The sequence below is a fragment of the Cheilinus undulatus genome, linkage group 16 (genome assembly GCF_018320785.1).
Source record: "Cheilinus undulatus linkage group 16, ASM1832078v1, whole genome shotgun sequence".
NCBI classification, from domain to species: domain Eukaryota; kingdom Metazoa; phylum Chordata; class Actinopteri; order Labriformes; family Labridae; genus Cheilinus; species Cheilinus undulatus.
Genome location: NC_054880.1, coordinates 2774599 through 2798332, shown reverse-complemented (window position 1 = coordinate 2798332; position 23734 = coordinate 2774599). Strand labels below are relative to the sequence as shown.

Sequence of the window (23734 nt, the reverse complement as noted above, 5' to 3'; positions counted from 1 at the left end):
TTCTGAGGCTGCTTTCGAACAAACAAACAAACAAAAAAAACTATCAGCCTCTTATCTGATTCCCCACTTAAAAGATCTTGCAGAAACTCATGATCAAATATGACTTCAAAAGAAAAATAGGCATGGAGGGGGATCAAGATCTTCAGCAGGCCTGTGTTCTCCTCTGGCATGTGTTACAGTTACCAAAAAAAAAAAAAAAAAAAAAAAAAATAGTTCTCAGTTTCTATCAGCTTTCCTCCCCATTACTGGTAATATTTTTTCAACATTTCAGGCTAGAAGTATATTGCTTGTCATCTGGTTGCCCTTGCATCACTCTGTGACCAGTGACACAGCTAACTATGAGCTATGAGTTATTTTACAGTTTAAAGAACACAGTCTGAGGCACCGCTTTAGCTGAATTGGTAGAGCAGGAACCACAAATGAAGGCTACAGTCCTCCACACACTGGTCACAGGTTTGAATCCCAATCCTGATGCTGTTCGGTGCATGTTTTAACCAACTTTGTCTCATCATATGTTCCTTTTTTTCAGCTGCCATGTCAAAAGGAAGGCTAAAGCCCAAAAATGATCTCGAATAAAAGTATAGCGTAAGAATTAAAGAGTGCAGAGCACATGTTTTTTTGTACAATGTCCTGATTTAGTTGTAGTCTAGATTTGCCTCTAAATGAATGATTGATAGTTGATTGCTTTAAATTGAATTTGTGTGCTCTTTAAAACTTATAATGCAAAGTATCATTATTCCAAGATATTCTTAAAATATAAAATTGTTTTGCTTAATTTCCTCCTCTGGATTTTAGTTTTTCCTGACGCGGTCCAGCAACTGATGGTGAGCAATGAAGATGTTCCTTTGGAGGAGCAGGAGAGGAGTTCTAGTCTTAGCAAGGAGATTACTATATCTCCACTTATTAAAGAGGAACCAGAGGAACTGTGGAGCAACCAAGAGGCCAAGCACCTTCAAGAGCAAGGGTTGGATGGTAGCCGCATGTTCGCTTTTGTTTCTGTGAAGAGTGAAGATGACGAAGAGAAACCTCAGTCTTTACACCTTTTTCAAACCCAAACTGAAGAGCTGAAAACAGGACTTCACAGAGAAGCCTGTGGAGGGCCAGAGACCACCAAGTACCTTGATCCAGGACAAGATCTGAAATTAAAGACTGAGGTGAACACTAAAGACACCTCCGATGCTGAGACTGATGACAGCGCTGATTGGAGTGAGACAACAGAATACCAGTCATGTTTACACTCTGTGAAAAGCATCGAAAATAAAAGAAGGAAAGCTGATAAGAAAACACATAGTTGCTGTGAGTGTGGTAAAAGGTTTAACCATAAACATCATCTTACATGCCATTTATTGGTTCACACGAGAGAGAAACCCTTCAGCTGTTCAGAATGTGGTAAAAAATGCAGTCGCAAAGACATTATGATGGAACACATGAGAATACATACAGGAGAGAAACCCTATGGATGTTCTAAATGTGATAAAAGATTTATTCATCAAAGAAATATAGCTAGACACATGTTAGTTCACACCAAAGAAAAATTGTTTATGTGCTCTGAGTGTGGTGAAGGATTTAGCTCCAAGAGCCATTTGGTAAGACATATGAAAACACACACAGGAGAGAAACTCTATGGATGTTCTGTGTGTGGCAAAAGATTTATTCATAAAAGAAATATAGCGAGACACATGTTAGTTCACACCAAAGAAAAATTATTTGCATGCTCTAAATGTGGTGACAAATTTAGTTTTAAAAGTCATCTGATATTACATATGAAAACGCACACAGGAGAGAAACCATTTGTCTGTTCTGTGTGTGGTAAAAGCTTTTACCAAAAAGCACAACTGACCAAACATATGTTAGTTCACACTGGTCAGAAACTTTACAACTGCTCTGTATGTGATAGAAAATTTATGAAAAAGGCATACCTGGGAATTCACATGGCACATCATAGAGGAGAGAAACCATCAATGTGCAATGTTTGCAAAAAAAGTTTCATTTGGCCTATTTCATTAAAAAGACACAAGTGTATTGGCAGTGAGGCATCAGAGGGTAATGAAAACAACATGAAGGAGAAAAGAGAGACTAAACCAGAAGTGACACTAGGGAACCATGGAGGTTCAGGACGAGCAAGAATCTCTGATTTAAATAGCAGTTTACAATCACTGTCTGAAGTTGAGCCCGCACATTGTGTCAGTGATTGGACAGAGACATGCAGCTTTCATCAGGCAGCTTTGAATTCTGCGGAAAAAGTCAAAATCAACAACATTCAAAGTGATAAGAAATCACACAACTGCTTTGAGTGTGGTAAAAGATTTAACTACAAACATCATCTTACTGCACACATGAGAATTCACTCAGGAGAGAGGCCCTTCAGCTGCTCTGAGTGTAGTAAAACATTTAAAGAAAAAGGGTGCATGACTGTACACATGCGAAGTCACACAGGAGAGAAACCCTATAGTTGTTCCGAGTGTGGTAAAAAATTTACTCAAAAAGGAAGTTTGATCGTACATATGAGCATTCACAAAGGAGAGAAACCCTTCAGCTGCTCTAAGTGTGGAAAAAGATTTCGCCGTAAGGGTCATCTGAAAATACATATTAGAACTCACAGAGTAAAGTAACCCTCCAGTTGCTCTTATGCTGTAAAACGATTTGACAACAAGTCTTATCTGGCACATGACATGGAACATCCAGAAGCACAAAAATCTTCAGCTGTTTTGTTGGCTTTATCAGTTCAAAATTCAAATATGCGGTGGTTAGGACTCTTAAAAAACAAACTGAGGAGAAAAGAGATAGAAACAGGAGCTCATGGAGAGGGCAGTGAAGGATCAGAAGCAGTGAGGAGCTCAGACCCAGAGAGACATTTATAATCAGAGACTGAGATAGTGACTGGAGACTTCCCTGAGACTGAGATCAGCCACAGTGGTGATGACTGGAAGGGGACCAGACAGCATCAGCAATGTTGAAAAACACAGACATGATGAATTTGTCTTGGTAATATAAGATGTAGTACTGTTGAGGGACCACTAATAGTATGGTAATACATTCAGCTAGAATCAACTCCTTTAGAGACTTCAACAAATTCCCACAATGAGAAACCATATACCAGGTTAAATACTATATTTGAAATTCTGATATTATCAAATGTTTATACTGGTTATTTTTCCACACTATCAATGTTTGTTTACTGTAAAACAACATTTACACTGTCAAAGCCCAGTTCAACCCTCAGCCCTCACATAAATAAATGTCAATCTGAAGTTATTTTGCCTCTATAGTTTTTTTCAGTGCAGTTGCAATGCATTGCTGATTATCAGATATTCTCCCTTTGTACATACTTTTCTTTATTTTGACCAACTTGACCTGTTTGTTCAGCCACCATGACTTACATATTGATTTAATGCTTTTAATAACAAATCCAACTAGAACTTGGTTCACACCAAGTTCAGATTTTTTTCTCCTGGGAAATTTACAAGTACATCATCATCATCATCATATACAAAAACTTTTTGTTTATTTTATTCTGAAAAGGTTCTTAGAAGCCATCAGTTCAGTTTCTGAGTCCCTCTCTGAGAAGGGAGGGGTTTTTAATGCTGCTTAGTTCACCATGTTAACAAATACATGTTTGCATCAAATTCTCCTTTACAGTTGTAAACTTCTGCATCTTAGTCTCGACTCCCTGATGCTCAACTGCTAGCATAATAAATTAGCAGCTTAGGAGTTGCCTTGTTTTTCTGTTGGTACCAGGCCAAATTGTAAAATTCCCTGCTTTCTATTTAAACAACCTGACCGGGTGACGGAGGCTCCCAGAGCAGAGCTCACTGCTGCAGGCTGAGTCACTGTGAGCTCTGCTCTGGACTCTGAGGATACAGGGACAAAAACACAAAGAAGCGTCATGTTTTTGTGGACCTCATTTCAGAGGGACAAGTGTTGATGGAGGGGAGGGATTTGATTGTCTGGACTTTACCTGTGAAGCAGCAGCAGAGGAGAATCCAGGTGAGGAAACAGATCAGAGCCATGTTTTAATGAGGATTCATGTTGTGATGAAGGACAGATGTCGGTCATCAAGAGTTCAAGTGAAAGGACTATAAACTGTCCAGCAATTAACAGATTATTTGAACAACTGCTTGTGTTTTGATATTTCTAGGACTTAAAAAAAGGCAAACATTTAATCAGATGATAAAAAAAAATAACAAAATACACGTCTCGGTAAAAGATGGAATAAATGATTTTGATGTATTCATTTCATAAGGCTCCCAAGTGCAGGACGGTGGACATCACTCCTTTATTCTGAAGGCCAAATGAGAGCACCGGAAGTGGTGTTTTTGTTTCTGAGACTTGAGTGGTCGCTACCCCTGAGTACAGTTAGCATGTTATTGGATGATTGTGCGGCCTGTATGGGCAGATTAACCCCAGATAAAGTGTTTATAGTTGACTGTTCCTTTCCTTATTTGACTCTTGGATGTTTGTAAAATGTCCGGGTTTCATGGTCTTTCAGGTTTGTTTGCTTTCTTCTTCCCCAAACATGTTTACTGTAAAGGTTTTAGAGCTGAGCCTTCGGCTAACATTCACATCCATACAACGCAGAGCTAGCCACGGCTAGCTTCTGACATGATAACTCCGTTTGCTAGACTTAAAAAGTGTTTACCAACTGATTATTGTGTGATGTTTAGATGTGTCGTTAAGCGTTTTATTATGAGTGAACATTAGCAAGACAAATGCATGTGGTAGGTGACGTGATGAGGGTCGTTTCTGGTCCAAATGTCAAACATGAAACGGTGATGGCTGTTTACTATCATTGGAGCTCAACACAGACGATCTAGAGCTGAATACTGCATGTTTGAAAAGCAAATTCTGAGATCAGTCTGGGTGTACTTGTTTTGTGACTGTTAGGGTTCCCAGTGTAAAAACTGCAAACTCCAGAAAGTCCAAACTGACTTTTTAAAGGCTTAATGTATGAAGTGACCATATCTGATTTTTCTTCTTCTTCTCTCTCTCTCTCTCTCTCTTTCCCTCTCTCTTGTTTGTTTTTTGTTTTTATAGTTAATCAAGTTGCATAGTAAATCAAAAGACTTAGAAAAGTGAAGTGCAGGATCTAAAGAAAGTACTGATAAATAATTCTGACAAAAAAAAGAGTTGAATAAGAAAAGTACACACTGTTTACATTTTGTACACAACAGTGATCATGTAGCACCCTGAATTCAAAATCCAGGGAATATTTCAGTCACCACGTATGTTTGGAGTGAAATAAGATTCTGTTCCTCAAACTGTGAATTTCACACAAGCGTTTTTCAATTTTAAGTAAAAACAAACTTGAAAAGCTTATAAAACATCAACCCTGTGGTGCACAGTCAAGCTCCTTACATCCTTTTTCTGGACAACCTGGGCTTTAAGAATATATCTACTATGGTAATGTCACTTGAATTTTTTTTTAAAAAGTTATAGGACTCTAAAGACAAAAAAAAGGAAGAAATTGGAATTTGAAACTCACAGATTCTTAATGATAACACACAGTTAACATTAGTGACTGAGCCTTGTCTTTGTACAGGCTTGTTCTCCCATCTCTTGGAGACACAACACTGAAAAAATAAACATTCTGTGACAAACAGTTTTCAAAATATCTACATATATATAAAGAAAAAGTCCATGCGCTTTTTTGCAGTTAGACTCATTTGTGCCACTCCTCTAAGCAGCAGAGATGCAACTGGCAACTACAACTCCCACGATGCACAGCACGTCAACAAACATGGCGCTGCCCACTGAAGAAAGCCAAAGTACATGATTGAAAATGGATTAAAGGTGGATAAAAAGACGCTTGTTATTGGATGTAACGCTGTGGATTTAATCTCCAAAGACCCCGAAAAGTCACCCAAGTTCCCAGCTCGCTAGAACGGCGTCCTTTAGAGTTACGGAGACATCGATGGTATCATGTGCAAAATCATTAGCTTTCAGAAGAGAAAAAAAAGGAGTAAGTTTCTATGAGTTATGGTTCAAAAGTTATCAACCTTTTTTTAAACGGTGTTGTGTATTGTTATTTACGATAACACCGTCCTCAGAGACTCCGGAGAGTCAGCCAAGTTCCCAGCTCACTAGAAAATATTCTGTAAGAGCTACAAACGCATGGAAGACATGATCAGAAAAGCACAACAGAGAGCTTTCATAGGAAAAAAACAAGTTAGTGTTTATGACTTACGGTTCAAACGTTACCAAGGGATTTATAAAAGGATGTGCCTGCGGCACGGATCCGTGCTGTGTGAGCTCTAAGGGGTAAGCAAAAATAAGATGTGCTTGTGCATTTACGGAGCTCTAGTCAGCCTCATCATTCTGTGTTTCGCTGTTGTTACTAACTGAGATGAGTGATGTTGTTCTGCAGTCCTCACAAAAGCTTATACTGTATAACATCGCAGCCTCTTTGAACTTGTCCAGACTGTTGGTATCAGTCCTGATAGAATCCTAGTCTGTACGGTCTGATCATGATTCATCAATAAAGATTTAATCAAGCAAGGTCTGCTACAAGAAAATTTCCTTATGAGAAGGTCTGGAGTATTATTATGTTAAACTTGTGATATGATTCAGCTCAGCCAACACCCCACTGAGGGGGTACTAACATTGTTAATGTGAACCACAGCAACCCATCTTATTCTTTTGTCAGGGTTTTTTCCAGCTTGGAGACTACTTTTTTTTTTTCAAGAGAATATAAACATTGTGAGGCACGTGCAATGGCAGCAGGGTCAAGGGGTTTCCCTCTGGAAATTTCCAGCATCCAACAATTAATTTCTTGCAATCTGGTGAATATTTAGGCAATAATTGGAGATAGTAGTAGGAAGTTGAAGTAGGAAAACATAAAGTAGTGCTGCACAATGCATCTAATTGCAATTGCAATTTAGATTTTAGGCTGTGTGCTTACATCAATACATACAAGGCTGAAGTTATTTTTGTTAGTGGTATTTGAAAAGTTTACATAGATGGTGATTTTCTGGTATAGTTTCATCCACAAGAAGATCATAGTTCTTTATGGTGCATTCCCTGTCTGTAAAACCAGCTACATCCTCAATGAAAAATATCAAAGGAATGTCTGTGAGATGAGTTGGAACCCAGAACTGGGTTTAAGGATGTGTTGCACTTTGCAATACATCCAAATCCCTGTTAAAATGTGTGAATGAAAAGATCATGATTAACAGTTTTTGGAATGACATCCAAAAATCAACACATTTCCAAAACGTGCAACACATCCCAACAATTAAGAAAGCAGAGCCATAAGTGATTTACTGTGAAACAGAAAAGTACATTATTCACAAAGTTGTATGTTTGATTTTTCTTCGCAGATGTCCAGCAGCTGATGGTGATAAAGGAAGAGGTTCTCCCTGAGCAGCAAGAGAGGAGCTCCAGTATTAAACAGGAGGAGTCTCCTGAACCAGCAGACATTAAAGAGGAACAGGAGGAACTGTGGATCAGTCAGGAGAGAGAGCAGCTTCATGGAGCAGAGGAGGCTGGTATCAGATTGTTCACATACACTTCTGTCTCTGTGAAGAGTGAAGAAGAGGATGGAGAGGAACCTCAGTCCTCACAGCTTGGTGAAATCCAAAGTGGAGAGACCAAAAATGCAGAGCAGTTTAAAACAGAAGAAGATGGAGACTTTACTCTTGACAGCCATTTACAGCCAGTTACCCCTGACAAGATTTCAGACTGTTCTGGGTCAGACACTGATGACAGTGCTGACTGGGAGGACAGTGATGAATCTCAGGAATTTTTAAAACATCTGCAAAACAAAGACGTAGCTGTAAGTGATATGAAATCTAACACTGGAAATACATTAGTTGGCTCCTCTGAATGTGCTCCAAGCTATGGGCAGAAGCGACTCTGGAGAGCAGAGCTAGAAACACACAATAAAGTCCACAAAGTAGGGAAACAATTCATTTGTAAAGTTTGTGGTAAAAAATACTCACAGAGAGGAGCTCTTAATAGACACGCTATTGTCCACACAGGGGAGAAACCATTTAGTTGTTCAGTCTGTCACAAAAGATTCCCTCATAAAGTAAATCTGAAGACACACTTAACCGTCCACTCAGGGGAAAAACCTTTTAGTTGTTCAGTTTGTCACAAAAGATTTTCTCTTAAAGCAAATCTGAAGACACACTTAAATGTCCACACAGGAGAGAAACCGTTTAGCTGTTCAGTCTGTTATAAAAAATTTTCCCAAAAGGGACATCTGAAGGGACACTTGACTGTCCACACAGGGGAGAAACCATTCAGCTGTTCAGTTTGTCATAAAACATTTTCTCATCACGGAAATATGAAGAAACACTTGATTGTCCACTCAGGCGAGAAACAGTTTAGTTGTTCAGTTTGTCAGAAAAGATTTTCACACCAAAGGTATCTGAAGAAACACTTGACTATCCACACAGGGGAGAAACCATTTAGTTGTTCAGTTTGTCAGAAAAGTTTTTCTCACCAAAGATATCTGAAGAAGCACTTGAGTGTCCACACAGGTGAGAAACCATTTAGTTGCAGTGTTTGTGATAAAATATTCACACAGTCAGAGAATTTTAAAAATCACAGGTGTGTTGGTGAGTGCAGTGGCAATTCCTAATAAGCTGTGCTTCATCTCGTCTGTCCAGCTCAGAGTAGGCCATTTGATCACTAAAACTCTGTTTGAATTCTTTGATCTAGCATTGTTGTTTCCACCTTATTCCTTACGAATGTAACATTGATCTGTTTTGCTTACTGTTAAATAATGATTGGTCTTTGTAAATAATATAAAGAGTGATGTATACAGATAGATTTTAATGGATTCAGTCGGTCCAGAAGTTTTTGCACCTGGGTTCTTTGCACAATACCCCACCTCCCCAAAGGAAATAATTGATTATGTGCTTGAGCCATTAACCTATATTTATAACAAATCACCTCCAATTGATATTTTTCAGATAAAATGAAAACAGAAAAAGTGATTCAAATCAATAAAAATGGTGATGAGCAAATTGTATCAAATTACAAACTCATTTCTTTGCTGCCTCTGTTTTCTAAAATTACTGGGAAATCATTTGTAAAGAGATTTGATACCTTTGATGAGAAATATGACTTACTGAATGATCATCTGTGCAGAGCAGAGCAGGCATCAGACCTACTGACTGGAAGAGGGGCATCATTGTTCCTATCTGGAACAGAAAGGGTGAGGAGTGAGAGTGTAACGACTACAGGGGTATTACACTTTTCTCAGTCCTGGGAACAGGTCCTTGCACTGATAGTGATGAACATAGTTCATGAGTAGTCGGGCTCTACACCTGAGAGGTCTACAGTAGGCTGCATCCTAGCACTTGAAGTCCTCACACAGCACTTTTGGGAATTCAGTAGAGGGTTACTTGCAGCCCATGTTGACTTAAAAAGGCATTCATCTCAGTGAGAAGAGATGCCCTCTGGAGGATTCTGGAGCTCAGCAGGATCACATATGTGCTCATTCAGCTGATCTTTGCCCTCCACTCTGGTAGGGAGAGTGCTGTGAAGTATGGTGACTCCACCTCTGACTTCTCCCTAGTTGATCCTGGAGTGAGGCAGGGGTGCATCTTAGCCCCTGTGCTCTTTAGTATCTGCATGGGCTGGGTAATGGGGCGGGTAACAGGGGCAGTAAACTGTGGATGGTCATTTGGTGATGTTCAGATCACTGATCTGGACTTTTTTGATGATGCTGTGATCCATGTAACTTTAATTGACACTGTAATTGTTATAAAGATGAAAAACTTTTCTGGAAGCCTTACATTGAACACATAAAATGGAAATTATCCAAGTGTATTGCTATTCTTTACAAAACTAGAGATTAACTTTGTAAGAACTGCCCTCATTCATTTGTACTGTTTGCTTATGTTGCCTTATATGACCTACTTTGCTGAAAATTGGAGAAATACATATAAAACAGTTTTTATCTGATCCTTCACATTAAGATTCATGGACACTGTATATCAAAAATGCTGGAAATTGTATTTAATGTGGTTAATAGGTACTGAAAGTTCTCTAACCATAGAAGCTAAGTTATAATTTAGGTTCTTGTTAATGTTTGAAACATGCACAGTGAGAACAAATGTTTAAATAAAGATGTGTGCCAGTTTGGGGTGATGTCAAGTGGGCTCAGGGATTCAATGAAATTGTCTAACTGTTGGAATTTAAAAAGATTTTGAGTTGTAAAATGAACATAGAATACCTGTGAATTAGGGCTGTCAAAAGATTAAAAATTTTAATCGCGATTAATCTCACAAATTCCATAGTTAACTCGTGATTAATCGCAAATTAATCGCACTTTTTTTGTCTGTTCTAAATGTACCTTACAGTACTATTTCTCAAGATTTAAATACCCTTATCAACACAAGTGGACAAAAATGCTTTCTTTATGCAAATGTTTGTTCATGTCAACAATCCAAAACAACAACAGATAAAGTCCAGAAAATTCTCTAGTCTGAGCTCAAAGATACTGAACGCTGCAAAAATATGCTGAGAGCATAACATGGTAAACTCAAGCCACAACAGATGGAGATACTGACCTTAATGTAACATTACTGAATAATACCAAAATGTAGAGTCAAACTTTAGACTTCTAGAAGTTAACTCTGTTCTCAGCAGCTGAACACCAAACAACAGATCTCATCATCACACATGCACATAAAGAAGTCAAGTCTCTGCTGAGAGCTCAGCAGTAAGGCACAGACACATCTAATGGTGTTTCACTGTTCTGATGTGAGTGAGGTGGACACATGTGCCCTGCTCAAGAGAAAAAGCAAGTAATTACTTAAAAAATGTCTGCTATTTTTATCACATTTTTACTTTCAAACTAAAAAATGTAGTCCAAATGTAAAATAAATGCTGACAGTAAGAAGTGACTGTCATCAGTCCAGCAGATTTACTGGAATGACGTCGATAAACACACAGCCTCTTTTCAAAACTCATGAACACACAAAGTAAAAGAAGTCTCAGTGGAGAACTTTTAAGGTGTACTAAGAGGACTTAACCATCTCTTCATTCTTCAGATCATAGAAGAGCTACAGATTTAATCTAAAACCATTTTTTTCTTCCTAAATAAAGAATACCCAATAATGCTTGCTAATAATGCTTTCAGCTTATATTATGATACTCTACAGAGCTCATTCACTAACCTCTGCTCTCCTGTCACACACCAGCCTCTGCTGCTCTGTCTCCTCCTCCTCCTCACGATGCAGCTGTACATTCACCATGCATCAGACAATCTCCTATAGGGACTGCAGAGTCTTTGACAGTTTTGCAGCATCTTGATTGACTGTTATTTAAATTTGGCGTTTATTTATAGTTCCAGTCGACCGTTTTAGTAAGTTTCGTTTTTTTCCGAATACTTTCACTTTCATGCAGGAGCTGCGTGGGGATGAGAGCGGACCTTTAGGAGACGTGATCGGACCAGTCAACAGTCAATAGTGCAGCTGTGGTGCCGGTTCATGACAGATATAATAGCCTAAATAAATGAATAAATCATACTGGCCCATAAGGGCATCAGCACACCGGGAAATGCTCGGTATGCCAGATAGCGAGTCCATCCCTGCAGAGTTGTCTGAGGGGCTCCATTGTAAACAAATCCAGCATGGCGAGGGGGGCGGCTCTCTGCATTAGCGGTGTGCATGGCCAGCGAGCGGTACGGGCTATAAGACTCTACGAACTTCCTGTAACTCCGTTCATATCGACAGTATGAGAAAATAACCTCAGTCTTATCTGACATGATCTGAAAGCTGAACCTGTCATTCAAAAGTCTCTGTCCTTTATCCATTTCTGTTCGCTTGTACAGCATCACGACGGCGCCACTTCCTGGTCTGGCAAACTACGGAATGGGTCGAGGGTCATACAGAATGCGCATGCGTTAATCGTGCGACAAAAAATTTAGCGGTGTTAAAAATAATTTCAGTTAACGCGATATTAACGCGTTAATTTTGACAGCCCTACTGTGAATATAAACTGACTGGCAGTTGAAGAATTCAAAATTCAAGTATCATGTATTTAGTTTTCTATTCTATTACTGTTTTTATGGGTTATTCTTTGGATGGACAAGATAAGCAAAAATAAGCCACTGGCTTTAGCCTGTTCCTTTGTCAATTACTTAAAAAAAAAATTTAAATTATCTTGTTTGATTCTTGTTTTGTTAACATATGTGCAACCAAAATAAGTCTGGACCCTACAGGACTTAGTCTAGTTTACTTCCATAAACTTTATTAATCTCTCTCTGCAGTGGATCAGTGAAGACCAGCCTGGCAGTGCTGTCCTACTCCACAAATCAAAAGCTTCACATCCAACAAGAGTTTTCTTTCTTCTCATGACAATTTAAAACATGATTTAGGGAAAACATCGTTTTAAATCACTCATCAACCAACTCTTTGAGTCTGACCTGAGTCTGTCTCTCCGTCGAGTAGGCCCATTCTGACAAGAAATTAACCTGTTGGCGAAAGTTGGATCAGGTCATCTTGATTTTAATTTCAAAATACCGAGGCAGCGCACTTTAAGCTTTACTTTTATTGTGAAGGCCACAATTATGTACAGGAAATGGTGTTTTTGTTTCCGGGCCTTGAAGGCGCTTTCACCCGGAGCATTGTTATTGTGTTTGGATGATTCAGCGTCCGGTTGGAGCAGATTAATCCCAGAAACTTGTTCACAGTTGAACTTTCTCTTCCGCCTTCGACTCTTGGATGTTTGTAAAATGTCCGGGTTTCAGGATCGTTCAGGTTTGTTTTTTCTTTCGTCTTTCTACTGTCAGTGTTTCAGAGAGCTGAGCCTTCAGCTAACGGTCACACCCACGCAGCAGAGTGTTAGCCACAGCTAGCTCCTGAGAACAATAAACTCTGAATAATAGAATCAAAAAGTATTTGCTGACTGGCGGCTGTGAGATTTTAAGGTCACAGAAAGCGTTATATTATAAGTGAAACTAAGCAATGATGATGCATGTTTAGGTGACGTGGCAGAGGCCTTCTTTGTTCCAAACGTCATGCATGAACAGGTGGCGACTGATATTTTCCGTAAGAGAGCTCATCTGCATGAATGAAAGGTAAAGTTTAGGATCAGTCTGGGTCTATTTGTTCTGTGATTGCTTGGAGTTAGTAAAATGTAATTTTATTAAACTCTAGGAAGTCTAAATAGACATTCTAAAGGCTAAATGTATATGAGTTAAGGTTCTTTATATAAAAATGTAAAATATATATTTTTTATTAAACTCTAGGAAGTCCAAACTGACCTTCTAAAAGCTAAATGTATATGAGTTAAGGTCCTTTATATAAAAATGTAAAACGCTGTGTGTTTTGGATTTGATACATTATCGTGGATGGAGGACCATACCTGACTTTTTTGATAATGAAAGGACAAATAAAAATGAACTGCTTTATCTAAAGAAAGTATTTCTGACTGAAAGAGTCACAATACATAAAAATTGAATAAGCAAATAAATTCAAAGTCCAACACACACACTCACACACACACCCACACACACACACACACACACATATATATATATATATATCTCATCCCCCACTGTGACTCATGCCAGTCTATTATGTCATTCACCTGTTCTGTTTGTTTTTCGCCTCTAAAGAAAAAAATAGTCAATGTTTATTTAAAACAAATCTGAATGAAATGTCACCCATGCATGTATTAATACTTTTCCTAAACAGATGATAGTAGAACTTATGCCATAGGCCTACAAACTCTATGTTGACTTCCATCAGGAGCTTGACTCGGCGAGTCTAAATGCCTTCCAAAGTTTCTGGAGCTTTACGGGATCCCACATGCAGTCATCCAGCTAATATATGCCCTATGTTCTGGTACAGAGAGTGCTGTGAAGTGTGGGGGCTCTATCTCTGACTTCTTCCCAGTGGGTTCTGGGGTGAGGCAGGGGTGCAGGTCCTTGGTCTTATTGGTCTGACTATACTCTTGTGAGGCCTGAACACTGACTGATGGCCAGAGGCACCTTCGTGACAACTTATCTTCGGTTCATCTTTGGATATTGTTGGCAAGACCATGTGCCTAATGCCGACATTCTCTGGAAAGCGAAGGTGGGAAGGGTCAGCTGCGCTTTCCTAGGCCTGATCAAACTCACCGTATACTAGGTGCCCAGGACCCAGTGGGCTGGTCTGGATAGACTGCTTGCATCACGGAGGGGTCATCTTGGAAGATACCTGGAGAGATAGGTCATGGACCTGGGACAGGCCTGGATGATGGCCATCAGGAGGACAGAGCAGTACAGGACCAAGGCAGACGTGGCAAAGTGCTGAACCAGCTCTAACCATAGCCATACCTGACCTGACCTGACTTGTATTATTCAAGTAGCTCTAGCTAGCCTCATTGTTCTGGGTTTGGTTGTCAACCAGGGCCGTTCATTGTAGAAACTAACTGAGGCATGTAATATCAGCTTCAGCTTCTTTGAAGTTATCCAGACTGTTGGTATCAGTCCTGAAAGGATCCCAGTCTGTACAGTCTAAATATGTCTGTGGATCATGGCTCATCATGTAAAACTGAAAAAGGTTCGCTTCAAAACAATTTCCTCAAATGAACATCTGTAAGGTCTGTCAGGCTTGTGATGTGATTCAGTCCAGTTTATAATGAACACTGAGAGGGTGCCAACCAGGTCTGCCAGAGAAAGACTTGGTCAACTGATATTACACATAATGCACTGACCAATCAACTGGGTGTTTAGGTGAAAAAAAAAAACTCAGATTGTTATCAAAATATAACCTTCACTGAATCTCTATCAGTTTAATTCATGGCATGTTCCTCTTTTCACCCTTCTGGTAGTCCATATACACAGAACAAGCTTCTTGAAGCTTTATTTATCATTAAACCTCATTATTTTGCACTGAAATAACTGATTTGGAGAAGAGCAGCATGCACCTGCCTATTAAACTCTAGTTCAGACTCATATGGCCTATAAAATACCCTTAGATGAATGTACTTTTACAATCCTCACTTGTGTTGAGTTGAAAATGTGTTGAAAATGAGTTGTTTCTACGCTATTTAGATCGTAACCTCTGTGAAACAGCCAGGAAATGGCATATCCCGTGTCACTTTGTGTGCCCCCCTCTACCTGGAAAAGCCTAGCACTGTATGCCCTTCTTTCTTTCCTGCGGTGCATCTCTCACTCACTCAGCTGTGCACTCCTGATGTTTCCGAGACACTCTGCTACCCTCATTGGACAACCTCCTTAATTCTTTTGTCAGAGCTTTTTAGCATCCAACATTTAATTTCTTGCAATCTGCTGAATATTTAGGTAACAATTTTGGGTGCGAGTAGGAAAATATAAAGTTGGTGTGAGCTGACTCTGTTCCACAGTGTGTTATAATTAAGCAAGATAGGCCACATCATCAAATTTTCACACACATCACTACCTTTTCATCAATGAAGATAAGCAGTCAGGTGAATTTTAAAGCCCAACACCAATATAAATTTATTTAAATTGTAAATTTAAATGTTTAACTTATAGTGAATAAATAGTCTAATAGAGCCTATATTGACTTCAGTGCAGGAGGTATCAGGCCTTTATCTGAAGCCTAGTAGCTGTATAAATGTCTGGAGATAGTAGTTTTGTCAGTGCCAATGTTTTAACTTCAGTACCTATACCAAGTTTAGCATCATTGTACAACACTTAAGACTTAAGTGATACTAGTTCGATACTTGATCCCAAATGGATCAGAAGCAGTTTGCAAAGGATGGTCACATTTTGGGAATGAAAGTTTATTGACAACCTAGAGCAGGGGTGTCAAACTCAATCACAGCAGGGGCCGGATTCTGAATTAAGATTAAACCTGAGGGCCTAACAGGATCAACATTGAACCATAAACTGCCATTCTCATTTTCACCAGCAATAAATTATAGGGATGCACGATAACTATCGGCAGATAGTTATCTCAAATCTCACTTTCGGCCGATAGTTATCGGGCCGATAACAGGAAATTATTACGTCATTCTTACGATATCATTACGACGAGCCCCGATAATGTATATTTTTGTCAGCACGGAAGTGCTGGCATTTGTTTTCTTTCTCACTAGACTACACATTCCGAAACAGCAGGTGGCGCCGCAGTACACGACCTGCTAATACAGCACCAAAGAAGAAGAGAAAGTAGCAGCCCCCTGTGCTAAAATGCTGACAACACGGTGGCGTTATTCAGTATTTACGGGGAGGATAACACGACCGTGTGTGTAGAATTTGTCCTGCAAAGGTCGCAAAGAGTAGAAAGAAGTCCTCGACGGATCTTACAAGTCACTTAAGAGTCATCATCCTAACAACGTTAAAACGAAGCGTCAGCAGCCACTAACCTCAGCCGCGGGCATTAGCAGGCATTGAAAACTGCAGAAAGCTTGCCAGAGCCAAAAGGCGCAACGCTATAATAACAAAATCAGTCTGACAGTCTCATGATCCATCGCTACTTTCATAGACGTATACCTGCCTGCTCTGTTTGGTTTCATTCAGTCTGATCGACGTTATGAACAAAAGTTAGCCACAGACCACGATGGACTTTACATTCTTAACCTATCTCTGATATGACTTATGTCAGTGCATATTTTTAATCTTTATGTCAAACATCAGCTTGCTTTAGTTCTGGCTTAAGCAAAAAAAAACAAACAAAAAAAAACAAAAAACAAAAAAAAAAACAGACCTAAAATCTCCATTTGTTAAGCATAACAGCCTGTTATCAGTTGGTTTTATGGGGGGAAACCTGTGTCAGTTGTTTGTGTATGTTGTACTTGGTACACAAATGTTTAACTAAGAAAATGTCAAAACATGACATGAAATTTGAAAAATATGTGCGAAAAGGTCAAAATATGACTTAAATTTTAAATTTGTGAATATTAAAGGTCGAAATCAGATGAAAAGTCAAAATCATTCATTTAAAGGCCAAAATATTAAATTAAAATCACAATCATAAGCTTAACTCATAATTGTGAGATATATGACATGAAATTTCCAATTATTTGTACTCTTTACTTTTTAAAACCTTTATAACTTAACAAGGCTATTTTTAATCATCTGGGTTAAGTTTGCATTGTTATACTGAAGGGAAACTGTAGACCTCATTGGCTAGTTTTAATAAAAATATGGTATGATCTTGTGTAACTGTATCACGGGCCATATTTGGCCCCTGGGCCTTGAGTTTGACACCCCTGGCCTAGAGTAAAAAACCAAAAAAACCCCCAAAAAATTAAATAAGGTTTTAGTTTAATATTAACTCATTCTTTATAATCATTTTTATACTCTGTATTCATTTGTTCAAATACAGTGTGCTTGTGAGATAGATAGATAGATAGATAGATAGATAGATAGATAGATAGATAGATAAAAAAATTATTAATTTTTTTCCAGGAAGTTGCTCTTGTTAGAGCAGCAAAAACATTCAGACAGCCCATCATCAGAGAAACACACAAAAACACACATAATTGACATATATTCATAAATAAAAAATAGCCTACATACATGCACACATCTACAAACAAACACATCCATACAAGTTATCTTTCATACCTAATTTAATTTGTAACAAGGCTAGTAGCTAATCTTCTGTTGAATTTTATTTGAATATAAACAATTAGATAATATTTAATACATAAACTACTATGTTTTTTGGACCTGCCCTGCACAATGCTCAGATTATTCTATAAATAGAATAGATTCTATAAATCTATGAGCAGGCCTTTGACACATAAGTGTAGCTCCAATGACCACATTTTATTTATTGATTTTTATTACTGAGGGCTTTATGTTCACTCTGGGCACTGATAGATTCATAAAGGGAGTTTGACTCTTAGTCTTTTTAACTGGTTGTTTAATCTTGCACTCAAGAACCAGCCTAGTGATATGAAACATAAGTTAGTGGCCATACTGTGAGCTTTTTAGCTATTCAGTCATTTTAAAAGCACCTAAAGGAGACACCTAATAACTTTAGCATCATAAATTTGTCATCTTGGAGCTGACGTTTTCCTGTAAGCCTGTTGGGCTTTTTATACTGCAGAGTGGTGGTGAAAGTGATGTGATTTACTAATGCTATGTTTATCATGTAACGTCATTAAAAAAATAAATAAATAAATAAAATCATCTTCCTTCTAACAGGCTAGCCAGTTAGCTGCTATGCTAACCAGTCATGTTTTGCTCTCCTCAGACAGGTCTGTGTTTGTCACTGAGGTGCTTGCTGGTCTTGTAAGTGTGTATTTGTTGCACCCTTACCATACAGGTTGAGTCTATCAGTTCGGCATTGCTCTGTGGGTGAAGTAGCTCCAGGTGATGGAGATGTTGGTAGCTTGTTCTTTTCACCTGTGCCCTCATATCCCAGTTTACAGTCCACAGACTCACACTGTAAACTGAATGACTGACTGGAGTCTTCCACTGCACTATTGACACTGCCTGCCTACCTTGCTCATGCTGACATCTAATGATCCTCTTCAAACTTTTTAATCCTCCTAGACTGCTTAATACTCGCTACCTGTCACTTGCAACAGAGCCATATTTGGAGTGGTACCAAACACCAGGTAATTCTGGTACCATTTTGACTTGAAAGTTCTAAAAAATTCAGAGAAATTCTGTATACTGTGCAACAGTAGTAGGCTGTTAACAATTAGCTGGAAAATTGCATAAAGAAAAAATGTTTTTCAGATTTTCTCTTTATTCTTCATTTTTGTTCAGCTAGTTTTCAAAATCATTTTAAATTTATGAGGAACAACATCAGATTGCAGTGTACCTTTTTGACCAGGAGATGATGGATTTAGGAACAATGCTGAACTGTTATGTGTTGGCACAATGTGAGGAAATCTGTGGTCTCAAGACTCAAGGGGATGGAGCTGGTTGTGGTCAAATGCGTTTATGAGATGGATGATGGACTGGTGTGAGCTGGTGATGCTGGTCTTGGTCACCCCTCTCACCAAGGTCCTTCTACCCCAGTTGCTCAGTTTAGCCGAGCAACCAGCTCTTGGAAGGTCCTGGTTGTGCCAAACTTCTTCCATTTGAGAATTATGAAGGCCTCTGTGCTCTTGGGAACTTTCAGTGAAGCAGAATATTTGTAGCCTTCCCCACATCTGAGCCCTGTAACAATCCTGTCAATGAGGAATGCAGACAGCTCCTTTAACCTCATGGCTTGGTGTTTGCTTGTAAGTTATAAGTTAGAGGTTCTTAAGCAATCCTAAAAAGAGTCTGAAATCCCCAATGATGTCACAGTCTTGACCCCTGAAATATGCTTCTTTCTTCCAGTTATGGTAATGAAGCTGTTTTTGTTGAAGATTAAGATGAAGAATTTCTGTAAATTGAAATTTGCTTTTCTTTTTTTAAAGTTGTGTGTTTGATTTCTCTTCACAGACATCCAGCAGCTGATGGTGATAAAAGAAGAGTTTCTCCCTGAGCAGCTGGAGAAGAGCTCCTGTCTGAACCAGAAGGAGCCACTGGAACCATCACACATTAAAGATGAGCAGGAGGAGCTAGGGATCAGTCAGGAGAGAGAGCAGCTTCAAGAAGAAGAGGAGGATGATATCAAAGTGTTCATTTTCAATCCCCTCTCTGTGAAGACGGAAGAACAGGATGGAGAGGAACCTCAGTCTCCAGGAATTGATGAAATCAAAAGTGAAGAGAACAGATACACAGAGTGTTTTAAAACAGAATCCGATGGAGAGGACTGTGGAGGATCAGAAGCAGACAGAGACTTTAATCCAGGCAGTCATTTACTGCCAGATACTTCTGACAAATCTTCAGAAGTTTCTGGATCTGAGACTGATGACAGTGCTGATTGGGAGGAGAGTGATGAACCTTGTGAAGGTTCAAACCCTTTTAGTCAAATGAAACAAGTGAAGAAATACAAAGGAACTAATACAGTAGACAAACGTTTGAGCTGCTCCGTTTGTCATAAAATATTTTCAAAACAAAGGAATCTGAAGCAACACATGACTGTCCACACGGGGGAGAAACGATTTAGTTGTTCATTTTGTCAAAAAAGTTTTTTTTATGAAAGACATCTAAAGCAACACTTGACTTCACACACAGGGGAGCACGCATTTAGTTGCTCAGTTTGTGGTAAAGGATTCTCACAAAGTGGAGCTCTCAAAAAACATTCTTTTGTCCACTCAGAAGAAAAACCCTTTAGATGCTCATTGTGTAAAAAAGGGTTTTCATGTAGACAAGCTTTGGTGAGGCACATGAGAGTCCACACAGGGGAGAAACCATTTAAATGTTCAGTTTGTCATAAAGGTTTTTCCCAGCAAGGAAATATGCTGAGACATTTAACTGCTCACACTGGGGAGAAACCATTTAGCTGCTCCATCTGTGGTAAGAGATTTCTTCACAAAACTTATCTGAAAGAGCACTCTAATACCCACACGAAGGAGAAATCATTCAGGTGTTCAGTTTGTGGAGAAGAATTTTCCCAAAGGGGACATCTGATGAAACACTCTAAAATCCACACAGAGCAAATAAGTTGTTCAGTTTGTGATAAAACATTTTCCAAACAGGGATATTTCAGGGCACACCTGGCTGTCCATGCAGGGGAGAAAACGTTTAGTTGTTCAGTTTGTCATAAAGACTTTTCCAACCAAAGACATCTAAAGGAACACCTGACTGTTCACACAGGGGAGAAACCATTTAGCTGTTCATTTTGTCATAAAGATTTTTCTTATCAACGAAATCTAAAGGAACACTTGACTGTCCACACAGGGGAGAAACCATTTAGTTGTTCAGTTTGCGAGAAAGGTTTTCGAATTAGACAAGCGGTGGTGAGGCACATGAAGGTCCATACAGGGGAGAAACCATTTCAGTGTTCGGTTTGCAACAAAAGTTTTCGATTGAAACACATGTTGGTCACACACAAGAGAGTCCACACAGGGGAGAAACCATTTAGTTGCTCAATCTGTCAAAAACAGTTTTCCCAACATGGAACTCTGAACAGGCATCTAATTGCCCACAAAGGGGAGAAACCATTCAGCTGTTCCATTTGTCATAAAAGATTTTCCCATAAAGGAAATCTAACAAAACATGCTGCTATCCACACAGGGGAGAAGCCATTTAGCTGTTCAGTATGTGGAAAAAGTTTTGCTCACAAAAGAAATCTTAAGCTGCACTTGGCTGTGCACACAGGAGAGAAATCTTTTCATTGTTCAGTATGCGGTAAAGGATTTTCCCAACAGGCTCGTCTGAAGGAACACTTGAATACCCACACAGGAGAAAAACCATTTAGTTGTTCAGTTTGTCATAAAAAATTCTTTCAACAGAGAAATCTGAAAAAACACATGAACATCCACACAGAGGAAAAACCGTTTAGTTGTTTGCTTTGTCATAAAGATTTTTCCCACGAAATAAATCTAAAGAAACATTTGGCTGTCCATGCAGGGGAGAAACGCTTCAGTTGCTCAGTTTGTGGAAAACAATTTACAAGAGGAATAGATGCAAGAAAACACTCTTTAATTCACACAGAGGAGAAACCATTTAGTTGCAGTGTTTGTGATGAAAGATTTACACATCTAGAGAATTGTAAAATGCACAAGTGTGTTGGTGAGAGCAGTGGAAATCCTTAATAATGTGTGCTTCATCTCATCTGTCCAGCTAAGCGAAAGCTGTTGTGCTTTCCATCTTTTTCTTTCCTTATCTAACTTTAAAAATGTCATTTGGTTCTCTCCTTGTGGTTGATTTATGTTGGATCTAACGAAAAGTATGGTGTAGACATGCTTTTCTGTTTCTTGAGATAATCCTTGCTAAGAATTGGTGCTCTACAAAGAATGATCAATTGACTGTCTTTTTTTCAATCTTAATTGTTTCCTTTGGTTTCACAGTTTATAGTTGTTTTTGAAATGCATTTAAACAGTAATAACATATTTTATGTTAACTATACGTAATCCTCAAGGATCAAGAATATGTTTTTATCCATGAGGTGCAGTTTTCTCCATAGTTGAGCTAACTGTGCCACACAAACCATTGCAGATGGAAGTGAATAGAACAGTCTGCTGAAAAATCAGACACAATTACATTTATAGGAAAAATACTGAAAAGTATGAAAAATCATTTAAAAATAAATATTACATTGAGCTATTCAAAGGTCTAATGCCAGTCGGGGTAAAATAATTTTTCAATCTGTTTGTCTTACATGGTGGTGGGACATGTCTTTGGCCAGATAGGAACAGCAAGAATTCATTGAAAGTGGATGGTTTGGTTCATCCTGTATCAACTGGGCCTTATTTTTAGACCCCTAAGTTTGATAAGCCATTTAGATCATTAAGAGTAGTGCAGCTGCTGCCTGTCGCAATTCCCAGTTCATCAGTATTTTGTGAAATATTTTAATTGAAGTCCCTGTAAAGCAATAAGGGAATAAAGTGGCTGTAAATGTTCGAGAAGACTGAGCAGTTGAATGGGCTTAGACCGTTGAAAAGTTTAACTCATTCAGGGCTAGGTTTTATTGGGTAAGGCCAAATCAGTGGTTCATTGATGCTGATTTGACATTACCCCACCTCCTGAGTGCTATGACATTATGAAACCCCAGGGAATTTGGAAACATGATGTGTGATGTTTACGTTCCTTCGAGTGTAAATGCAGGGAGAGCTACAGCACAAGTAAGGGATTGTGTGCATAGCCACCTGCAATGTACACCTGATGTGGCCCCTTATTTCCAGTAAAGGGCAATATTAATGCTTCAGCATACCAAGACATTTTTGACCATGCTATGCTTCCAACTTTGTGGCAACAGTTTTTGGAAGGCTCTTTTCTATTCCAACATGACCGTGCCCCAGTTCACAAAGCCAGGACTATAAAGACATGGTTTGTTGAGTTCTGTTTGGAAGAACTCGACTGGTCTTCACAGAGCCCTGACCTCAAACCTATCGAGCACCTTTGGGGTGAACTGGAACAGAGATTGTGAGCCAGACTGTCTCACCCAGCATCAGTGCCTGACCTCATAATTGCTCTACAGAATGAATGGGCACATATTCCCCCAGAAATACTCCAAAAATGTGGAAAGCCTTCAAAGACTGGGGCGGTTTTAAAGTTGCAAAACATACAGCTGCATTGAGAATAAATGTACTATTTGAATAAAATACATGAATAAAATTCAAGTGATAAGTTGTTACGGACTCAAGTCTGTAAGATTCTTACAGAACATGGATGTGGTTGGTTCTTCTACCCCAGCTGTGGATCATGCAGGTTCAGGTTACTTCTGGATTTGACCAGGTTAGAGGTTCAAAACATTGCTCTTTTTACAAGGATTTTGTACATTTTTACAGCAAGTGGGTATTTTGAGCAAGCTAACTGGCAGATTTACCCATGTTTTTCCCCATCTGTTACAGCTGCTAAATGTTATGAAGACAGTGTTTGACTACTAAGTTTGTTTTTGCTTCCAGTGTGGGGATGGAATAAAGGATTTTAAACAGTAGAAGTATGATGACATCAGCATTTTTCTTGTCCTCTTTTTTGAAGAGTCGAAATACGTATCCATGTTTAATAAAGGATTTTTATCACATCAGAGTGCCTCAGATCTTCAGTTCTGTCTGATAAGTTAACAGGCAAGTCATTGCTCCCTTTTTTACATTAAGATGACTTACTTTTGACTTTTACTTGAGTTTATATAAAGAAAGGTACTTTTACTCAGGTACGTTTAAATCAGGGTAAGTGTACTTATACTTTAGTACAATAGTCTCGTACTTTTCCACCTCTGTCATTGTCTTTTGATAAATCCATTGAACGTATGTATTTCAGTTGCAATGCATGGTTAAAAAAATCAATTTAGGGATACTCCCTCTAATG

The 23734-nt window shown here is 38.8% G+C and overlaps 3 protein-coding genes and 1 gene segment (V, D, J or C); 3 read left to right on the top strand and 1 right to left on the bottom strand.

Moving 5' to 3' along the window:
- LOC121523649 overlaps nt 1-23734 on the bottom strand; it is an 820099-nt gene that overhangs the window by 436058 nt on the left and 360307 nt on the right.
- The window catches only part of LOC121523651 (immunoglobulin kappa light chain-like), an 813481-nt gene that overhangs the window by 431196 nt on the left and 358551 nt on the right, over nt 1-23734 (top strand). The window lies entirely within an intron of this gene.
- On the top strand, nt 4356-9222 carry LOC121523610 (gastrula zinc finger protein XlCGF52.1-like). The gene is made up of 2 exons (XM_041808549.1): nt 4356-4489; nt 7317-9222. The coding sequence occupies exons 1-2, from the start codon at nt 4465-4467 to the stop codon at nt 8579-8581; spliced, it is 1290 nt and encodes a 429-aa protein (XP_041664483.1). The 5' UTR covers nt 4356-4464; the 3' UTR covers nt 8582-9222.
- Nucleotides 12589-23365, top strand: LOC121523535 (zinc finger protein 260-like). The gene is made up of 2 exons (XM_041808455.1): nt 12589-12713; nt 19319-23365. The coding sequence occupies exons 1-2, from the start codon at nt 12689-12691 to the stop codon at nt 21517-21519; spliced, it is 2226 nt and encodes a 741-aa protein (XP_041664389.1). The 5' UTR covers nt 12589-12688; the 3' UTR covers nt 21520-23365.